Raw genomic sequence first — 9,575 nt, 5'->3', positions numbered from 1 at the left:
GCAATTGGCTTGGCTTTTGATGTATTTGGTAAAAAAGACATGCTAAACTTTAATAATAATAATGTGTTCGAGCTGTGTTTTTGTCTTGTGTCTTAAGTAAGAAAAAAAATGGGTTAAAAAATTAGTGGATCTTCTTTGGCTCTACCAAATCTCATCTCATTTGTACAAAGTCTTTCTGTTGTAAAGAAAAGACTGTATCTTTTGACTTTTGCAGCAGCGTGTTTCTCTCAATGCTCTGTCGACCAATTGCTGCAACTACCCTGCATCTCTCATTTTCATTGTGCTGTCTTTTTACTAAGTTTGCCTTGGAAGTTGTTTAGGTTTAGGATCGATTAAACAGATTTGCAATTTGGAAGAAAAAAAAACAAGACTTTACCTAAATCTTCCTATTAGTTGATCGTTGGGAAAGCTTCATTTTCCACAATGGTTATAGGTTGTTATTTGTTTTTTACTTTAGGCTTTAACAATAATAGTAAGTAGTCAAATGAGTAATTATACTGTTACCTTTCACTCTGCATATTCCTCACCAGTGTCTTTAAGCTTATATGCTCACTCTTTCTTTTTTCTTTTTTTTTTTCTCTTTCAGCTACACTCCATGCCTGACTATACTGTCACTGTTACAAATACAGAAACTTAGTTATAAATACTCTTTCAAACTCATTATAACATTTTTTACTCATTTGCACTATGTTTGGCAGAAAGAGAGAGAGGGAGAATACTTTGTTTGGTAAGAGGGAGAGGAAAATGTAAGGAGACCTCTCCTTCCAAATTATTAAAATTCAATCCTCCTATTTTGAAAGTTTCAATAAAAAGACAACTAAAATATGTAAAATATTATTATTATCTTTTTAAAAAAATAATAAATATTTATGTTACAAATAATAATATGATAATTTAAATAATTATTCTTTGATCCATTTTTCCAATTTCATCATTCATACTAAATAATATAAAAAAAAGTTACTATCATCTCCATTCATCCTACTCTCTTTCATTCCTATTAAACATAGTTTTGATATACAAATTTAAGATAATTTTACATTAGGTTTCATTTCCTTTTCATAGAGTACTAGAAGGTAGAATAAAGTGCATGGTAAAACTTTCGATGGGTGTACGGCTCTATCGCAAATAACTCTTTGACTGATTAATTTTATGTTAAAATGTAAAAAGTAATTTAGAAAGTAGAATAGTAATGCATGATAAAAATATAAAATTCCATCTTAAAACAAATTGTTGATGAATGAAATAAAATAATATTAAGTTTTCACACACTTTCTATATGAGATTCATTATGATTGTACCTTATTGAAAGTCCTTACAAATTTATTCAAATTTAGGCAACTGAATTTCTCTAATCAAAATATTGTTCATTGTTTCTTTTGTTCTCTCTGTATTTTGGAATTACAGGCCTTCATCATTTTCAGTGTTGTACTGTCTTGAATAAGTTGAAATGTTCTTATTATTCTTAGGCTAATTTCACATATATCCAAAGAGTAAAGAAAGGTTTGGTTAGTGGCATTGAGGAATTGCTTGAGGGAAGAGGAAGAGGCATTATAGAATAGAATATAGCTGGATCAAGTAAAATCCAAGAAATGTACAGTTGTGAATACTGAAAAGGGGTTTGTTTCATTATCGATCTATCACACCTTGGCATCCGATGCAATGGATTAGGCTCTGGTGTACTCGTCAGAACTGTTTGCAGGGATCTTAGGTTAGACTTTGACAATTTATGTACAAGGTCTGAGAATACCGTGGTCTTTTTTGCCACGTGTCTTCATATGCTCAGCAACAAAAATAACCACACCTTGGTTTGGTTTGTTGAGTTGAGATTTTTTGTTTTCAAATATTTTTTCTGATGATATATTTTTCCCCTAAAAACAGGAGAGTAGATATGGTTGCTGTGCTTTTTCACTACCACCCCAGTTGTATTTTTTTTCCATATTGAATTGCAAGAGTAGGTGTTGAAAGTGACCTCACTGTATCTCTTGTCTAGTTGATACAATACTATATTTGGGTCTTAATTAAATCATCTTTTTAATATTATAATGAGAACTAGCATTGATTTAACACTCAAATCTTCTTACTTGCTCCTCCTAATATTACTAAAAAAGAGTGATAAGAGAAACGGAAAAAACACCCCTTAATTGTCAATTGTAACTACGCATTTGATAGAGTTGTCACTACTTGCACAAAGAAACAAAATAAATAAGAAAAAAAAAAGTAATAGTGAAAACCTATAGCGTTTAAACACGTGCTAGTGAAAACAAACACTTCGACTTTGTCAAAATGGACTTTGGAAATAATGGAGTCAAGATTTACAATCATATTTTCCAATGACACTGAAAATGTAATTAGTGGAATCCATATAAAAGATCTTATAAAATTCTCTCTCTCTCTTCCAAGTTTCAACCACAATAATAGGAGAGAGATGATCTCAAGCTTATACCATCCAAAAATATTAGAACTCTTTTTTATGACTTTACTCTTCAGTGAAGACAGAGCTGAGTAAAAGAGATCACTTTTTCTTTTAAGGGCGTTTCCTTTTTCTTCCCATTTTCTCTCTTACATTCCACAATAACCCCAATTATCATCATTCTACAAACCCTTAACTCTGTTATTGTTCTAAGTCTCCAGAAAGAAGGAAAAAAAAGCAATCATGGGATCTGAGGCAGAGGCAGAGTTTCAGTCAATACCAAAGCTACCCCTTTTTTCAGTTCCGCCAGTGCCGTCGCCGGAGCATTCCGGAATGCTAACGCCGCCGCACCAGACTCAACTTTCTGTTCCTTTCAGGTGGGAAGAACAGCCCGGTAAGCCAAGGCCTTGTATGGTTCTGGCTACGCTCTCAAATATTAGTGAGTTTGCGCCAAAGTGCTTAGAACTCCCACCAAGGCTGTTGCTCGAGACCAAACTGGCGTCTCCCACTACAGTCCTGGAGGGGCCCTATGTTGTGGGTGGTCGGCCCAGGTTTCAGTCGTCGTCGTTTAGGATGAGCGGCGAGAGTTTTGGGTCGTTAAGTACAGAGAAAGGGTCGCTTGGGGCAATGATCCTTAGCAAGAGAGGGTTCAAGGTCAGGGGCTGGCTTGGTTCGTGGCGAAAGAGGGTTTTCTTGAAGAGTAGTAAAGAGGTCTCCAAGGGCAGTTATGTCTTTCCATCTTCTGTGGACAGAGAGAGTGACAATGGCAGTGGTGTTGGAGAGAGAACTGAGGTGAAGATCACAGGTATTAGAAGGAGTGCGAGCTTTTCAAGTCTGACATATCCCAGGTCTCGCTTCTGGGTGAGTTTCATCTCTTTTCATTTTCATTTTTTGCACAGTTTTTTTTACGAACACTTGAATATGTTTGATTACATAGTGTAGTTTGCCTTGACTGGTCAATTTTTTAAGCTTTTTTGTACATGGTTTTTTTTTTAATTTCTGTTTGTGATAATTTGCAGGCATCCGTATGTGAAGGGTTGAAGCAAGCGGTTCCATGGAAGAACAAGAAAATGAAAAAGGGATTATGAATGAGTCAAGATGAAGATGACTTTTCTATGAGTGGTCTAAGTATCTGAGATGACCAAAATGGTCCTATATTTTATCATGCGATGTGAAATGAAGATGACAAATACTATTACTATACATGCTGTAATGCTTGTCCTCTTCTTATGGTGTACCACTGTGAAGTTTTTCAGTGGGTCTATGCTCTGTAGACTTGGCTATTTATTTGATGTGTAAATTAATGGACTAAGTCCACTGGATTTGGGTATTGGTAATCCAATTGTCTATATCTAGATATAGCAAATGATATGACTCATGTCTACTAATGGTACAAAGTTATGGTGCTTTAAAGCTAAGTCCACCGTCCACAACAACTTTTAGGTTTTCTTTTTCTTTGGCGTTGGTTTTGGTTTTGGCCGGTGTACAGAGTTTGATTAATTCAATATTTGAAAAGGAGAGAAGAGAAGGCGAGGGCGGGCGTGGTCACCACCACACGGCCCCCAACCCGCGGGGAAAATACGGCACAAAGACCTCTCTCATAGGTCACATCCCATATTCCCTCCATTTTGCTGTAATACAAGAGAAACAATAATTGTTCTATTATATATGGTTAATATGAGGATCTTATATTTATTTATATGTATATGTATTTTATGAAATAATCTATGTTAGTTTGGCTCTACAATATACTCAATTGTGAAAGCAGGTTAATGTGGAGTTTTATTTTGTTGCACTAGGAAGGGACCAAACCAACCACAAAATCTTCAATTGTGACTGTTGGTGAGGTTGATGTGGAGTAGGGGTGTTCGTTGGATGGCATCCAATGTTTTCAAGCCCATCTGATCCGATCCAATTGGATCCAATCATCCAATTGGATGTTGGATTTTTGGAACCGATCCAATCATCTTGAACCAACCGATCCGATCCAATCTAATGGATGATTGGATCGGTTCGGTTTCATCCATTGGATGCATCCAGTGGTTATCCGTTGGATCGAATCGGATCCATCCGATCTTTTAAAACCTTTATTTAGGCTTATTTTTTTTAAAAAAAAATATTTCAATTATAAAAACACTAATTACTCATCCAAATAATAAAAATATTTAATTGTAATGATTTAGAAGTTTACAACACAAATCTAATATAAAATTAAAAACATAAGTCTTAATAATTTGTAGGAATCCAACATAAAATTAAAAACATAAGTCTTAATAATTTGTAGGAATCTAACATAAAATTACAATAATACATCATAATTAAATTAAAAAGTTTAGTACATCAAATATAATATATGTAAACAGTAAATGTAATAAAATATAATATATTTTAACTTCAAAAAATATATATAATATATTTTTTATTTGAATATTAATTGGATGGTATTGGATCATTATTGGATTGGATCGGTCGGTTGGATCCATTGGATTTATATGTCATCCAAGAACCGACCGATCCAATATTGGATTTTTAAAAATGTCATCCGATCCAATCCAATCATGATTGGATATCCAATTTTTAGCGGTCGGTTGACATTGGATCGGTCGGTTTGATATTGGATCGGATCATTTCTGCACAGCCCTAATGTGGAGTTTTATTTGGTTTTGTATATTACTTTGGCTGTAGAATATTCAATTGTGATAACAGGTGAGCCTGGAGTTTTATATATTTGATCTAGGGTCAATTTTTTTTCAATAAATATTATACTAATATATATAAGTATAAACATGTTTCTAATTTTTGGGGTATATTAATCCTTTCAAAAATACATTGTAGAAAAAAAAATTTAGGAGACCATTGACACTTGTATAAAACTGTCAGTCGTAAAAATGTAATTTTTTAGCAAAATTAAGTATATTATGTAAATTTTCCATTTCATTAAGTAAACCAATTGCCAAAGTGATAAAAGTATATCTTTAATTTAATTATACTTACAAATAAAAAAATACTCTAAATAAATGATTTAATTACAATACTATTTCATAATTTAATTGAACAAAATATAATTTGTCATAAAGAATTACATTGGTGTACTATGTTGTCTCTCTAGTATGTAAAGTATAAGATTGAAACCTACAATACTTATTATAGGTTCAAGGCCTTAGTTTTCTTAGATTACGAAATGAAATATGAGAGGAGGTACAATGATGGTACTGGCGAAAGATGCTTAAATTTAATTTATTGGACATGCTAATTTTAAAGAGAAAGGAGTGTGTCTTAGTCACCAGTTTCAATTTTATAATTTAGTAAAGTGGTTGAGACTTATAAAGTAAATACAGAGCATTTCTAACATTTGAATTTGGTTGAGCACTTACAATGACCTAAACTAGCTAATTTTTTAAAATATAGAAAAAATTAATAAAAATAAGCTTCCAATGAATGAGCCAAATTTGAGCCAAATTTGAGCTATTTTACACATTTTGACCTTAATGAAAATATTATTCCACATGTAGATAGAACTATTTATTGAGTGAGTTAAAATTATTTTATTATTATTTTTATTTATTTCTCTTTTTTTATTAATTATATTATATTATATTTTGTTTTTTTCTTTCTTTTTTAGTATTTTAATGAATAAAAAATAACATTTAAATGATGTAGAGAAAATATAAAAAAGATGATGTATGGTGTAATGTAAATGTTTGATGTAAAAAAAAAAAAAAAAAATTTGTAATGTTTTTGAAAAAATAAAATAAAGCATTCATTGAGAGTATTCTTTGATTAAATCTTGATCTGTTAACATCAATCATTCAAAAGAAGAAAAAATATATATGTGAAAGCTTCGATATGATAAATTCATGAAGGCTTCAAGCTCAAACCTAAAATCCTAATCGATTTTGTGTTGGTAATTAAACATGTTAAAAGGGAACATCTTTTATTAAACATGAGACATCTCCACCGTAGGATCTTAGTTTGCCTGACTACCTTCGAGCCAACCATGCTCAACATTGTATAAGATGCATACTCGAGGTACTAAAAAATGCGAACTCGAAATACTCGACAAAGTGCCTCGGCCTCAAAATTATTAACATACAGGTCGGCAAGAACAATATGCCTCTTGTTTGAATATCAATAATTTTCAAAATCGACCAATAGAAAATTACATTGTAAAAAATTATTCAAAATAAATTTATCTCATAAGTCGAGAAAAACTAAATGGATTAATTTCATTAATTATCCTTAAACTATGGTCGTTATAATATTTAGTCTTAAAAATTTACTAGAAAAAATCAGGCGTCTAATTTATAAATGACAAGCGATATAACACCAAAATATAGGATCATACAGTGCAACCCCAATCCATTGGTATGTGAGTCTGAAAGACACATCAGTTGAGCTCATAATGAACAAAACAGCATAAACAGTTACACGAGCGAAGTGAACACCATGTATGTGCTCACAGAAAACAGTATGAAACTCAAAGTATTACTAAATCTCCATAAATCATTGTAGAGTTAGGATTATTTCAATGATGGGAATCAAAATGGGTTGAAAATGGAGGAATCTTTCTTTTCTTTTCTTTTTTTAAATTCAATACACCATTACAGCCATCTGCATCGCCCTCTATTTCTTTCCGGTCATACCTGCGACAACCTGCGCATTCACCAATGTATAAATTCAGTATCACAAAAAGGCTAAACCAGGCAAGAAAGAAAGTTAAACTGAAAAATTCAAATTAAAGACTCTAGGACACGAACTCAGTTAAGCAAAGGACCAAAATAACATTAAGGCAGTTTCTTTTTTAATCCATACTACATGAGTATCCAATAACAGGAACTCAGTTAAGTAAAGAACAATGATAACATTAAGGCATTTTTTAAAATCCATACTAGATTGGTATACAATAAACATCTTGACATTTATATTTAACACAACAAGATGTTGGTCAAACATGTCAATTATCATCAAAGGATGCAATAAGAAAAGGAAGATGCACAGATAAGTGCACTATTTATACTCACATCACTTAAAGCAGGTGGAGGGACTTGATCTGAAGCTTTATAAGAATCCAGGATCGGTCTTACCACTGCTGGAAGGAAGAGGCCTGAAATTTCAACAACGTGATTTCCAGTTCAATAAGTATATTCTAATCTAGTACATAGTACATATCTTAAAAACCTCAATAAACAATATCATCAGAAGAAAACCTTAAAATGATAATCTGGTGGAGAACAGAAATAACATATGTGATATACAATAAAGAGGAATATAGTCCTCTCTTCCTAACTGATATATTCTTTAAAATGGTAAAGCTAAGTGAGATCAATGCTTTCTCGCACAATAGTAACAATTTCACTAGCAAGAGATACCGTTCAAAAGATCATTGATGAAAATTAACCTACTTAAGTTATTATGATCTGTAATCCCAACCAATCGTCTAAAACTAGTACTGCTATATGAATAGAGTCCTCTACAAAAAAGCATTAGAAGCCAAGGGCATAAGATCTTAATTAATGGGAAAATTTTGGCTGAATAAGTACTGCACTACTGATAAAAACATTATCTGATAAAATATCGACAGTATATTGAAAAAATATCAATGAATAAAATGTCCGTCCGTCAAGATGAATATATTATCCAATGTTCCATAAAATTGGGTATTAATATATCCAATGATTCTAATATTTTCACGTTTCCTAGAGATTAATACTAAAAAAGTCCAATCTCTTCAGCTACCTCAATCCTCACAACTTCAGACAACAATTGGTTCTCATTTTTCCCTTCTAATCATGCCAGTTTATCAATGTATATTAATTAAGCACTTAAGAGTTTCAGGAACATCATAAACATGATTATTATCATTAGATTTCTCAAACGTAACGATTGTTGATCATCATTATCCACCCCAATAAGGCAGATTCTATTCATCTTAAGTTTCAAGCGAACCAAATGCATCAATGGAGAAAATCATAAATACCCAGTTCGATCCCAAGCGGTACTGAAGTGATGTTGACCCAGTTATCAAACCATTCACGATAAAGTAAACTAGCAAACAATTAGGTCGGACTGAAAACAGTAAGATTATCATCATCATCATCACCATTCAAGCAGAAACAAATTTGAACAAAAAGGGGTTGTTCCAATTATTGAATCTGACTTGAGAAAACCCCAAAATTTGTTTTCTTTGTCAAAAATTATTGCACATAAAAATCTACATTAACAAAACTAAAAAGGGGAATTCCAAAGATAGTACCAAAACCAGCGATGAGGCAAGAAGCAGCAACCACAGGCTCTTGAACTACGAACATCTTCAATCTCTCCATCACCGCCATTTTTCCTTCGATGCTCTGCGCGACTTTTCGTGAATCTTCTACGTTTACTGGCCGACTCTGAGAGAGGTTGTGATTGGAATATGGATGTTGGACTTGGACTTGATTTGTAACTCATCTCCGGACTACAAGACATTTATGGCCCAATATGTGGCTATTTTGTGGGCCGGATTACAACTCATCTTCTCCCATGACACCACTATCTCTATCAGGAAATGAGAAATTTACACTTTATACCATTTTTTATAATTTGATTGCAAAAATACCGTCATTAATTTCATTTATATTAATACCGTTTTCATCAGCTTTTTTTTTTTTTGGTTTTTTTTCAGGTACCTTTTTTGTTTTCAGTTTTATTTATTTTTCTCTCTTCTTTTTAACTTCAAAAATCTTCTGCGACCACACCACTAGTCGGTTGGGCTAAAGAGTAGTACTATCGCGACCTACTTTTCCAGGTGTCATTTTGATATGGAAAAATTATAGTAAATGACCTAAAATAAAAGCATCAAGAAGCTAATGTCCTCATTTTTTAAATTGTAGATAAATAACCATTTTACATTGTTGATTACCTAAAGTACTATTTTTTATAATTTATTTATGATTGTATGACTTTAATATAGTGGTATATGTATATTAGCTTTGTTTAATTATTTTTTATTTTAAAGTTATATTGATTTTTTAAGTTTTTTATAGGTTGTTGGTATATTATTTTCCAATTAGTGTATATATTTTTTGTGGTATGGTATATAATTTTTTTTGTGATATTTAGTTTCTATTTTATTATACATAGTGGTAGTATATAATTTTGTATCATGGTATATACATTTTAATAG

General features: G+C 32.1%; 2 protein-coding genes across 2 annotated transcripts; one reads left to right on the top strand and one right to left on the bottom strand.

Moving 5' to 3' along the window:
- The first annotated feature begins 2,343 nt into the window (after positions 1–2,343).
- LOC133797481 (uncharacterized protein At4g00950) lies at positions 2,344–4,112 on the top strand. Its single transcript, XM_062235392.1, has 2 exons — positions 2,344–3,274; positions 3,433–4,112. Exons 1-2 carry the CDS (start codon positions 2,657–2,659, stop codon positions 3,499–3,501), a joined length of 687 nt encoding a protein of 228 aa, XP_062091376.1. The 5' UTR covers positions 2,344–2,656; the 3' UTR covers positions 3,502–4,112.
- Positions 4,113–6,734: 2,622 nt separating this feature from the next.
- LOC133797480 (uncharacterized) lies at positions 6,735–8,834 on the bottom strand. Its single transcript, XM_062235390.1, has 3 exons — positions 8,667–8,834; positions 7,435–7,517; positions 6,735–7,066 (listed from the first exon to the last, which is right to left on the bottom strand). Exons 1-3 carry the CDS (start codon positions 8,743–8,745, stop codon positions 7,037–7,039), a joined length of 192 nt encoding a protein of 63 aa, XP_062091374.1. The 5' UTR covers positions 8,746–8,834; the 3' UTR covers positions 6,735–7,036.
- Between the last annotated feature and the right edge of the window lie 741 nt (positions 8,835–9,575).

The sequence above is a fragment of the Humulus lupulus genome, chromosome 8 (assembly GCF_963169125.1).
Source record: "Humulus lupulus chromosome 8, drHumLupu1.1, whole genome shotgun sequence".
In the NCBI taxonomy this organism is placed as follows: Eukaryota; Viridiplantae; Streptophyta; class Magnoliopsida; order Rosales; family Cannabaceae; genus Humulus; species Humulus lupulus.
Note: the sequence above shows the minus strand (reverse complement) of the source record. Positions and strands in the feature narration are given on the sequence as shown.

Excerpts from the sequence above, each read along its gene's own strand:
- LOC133797481 (XM_062235392.1), top strand. The coding sequence starts at position 2,657 with ATGGGATCTGAGGCAGAGGCAGAGTTTCAGTCAATACCAAAGCTACCC. Across the intron at positions 3,275-3,432 it reads ATCCCAGGTCTCGCTTCTGG|GCATCCGTATGTGAAGGGTT; the intron begins GTGAGTTTCATC and ends GATAATTTGCAG.
- LOC133797480 (XM_062235390.1), bottom strand. The coding sequence starts at position 8,745 with ATGGCGGTGATGGAGAGATTGAAGATGTTCGTAGTTCAAGAGCCTGTG. Across the intron at positions 7,518-8,666 it reads TTGCCTCATCGCTGGTTTTG|GCCTCTTCCTTCCAGCAGTG; the intron begins GTACTATCTTTG and ends TTGAAATTTCAG. Across the intron at positions 7,067-7,434 it reads CTCCACCTGCTTTAAGTGAT|GTTGTCGCAGGTATGACCGG; the intron begins GTGAGTATAAAT and ends GTGAATGCGCAG.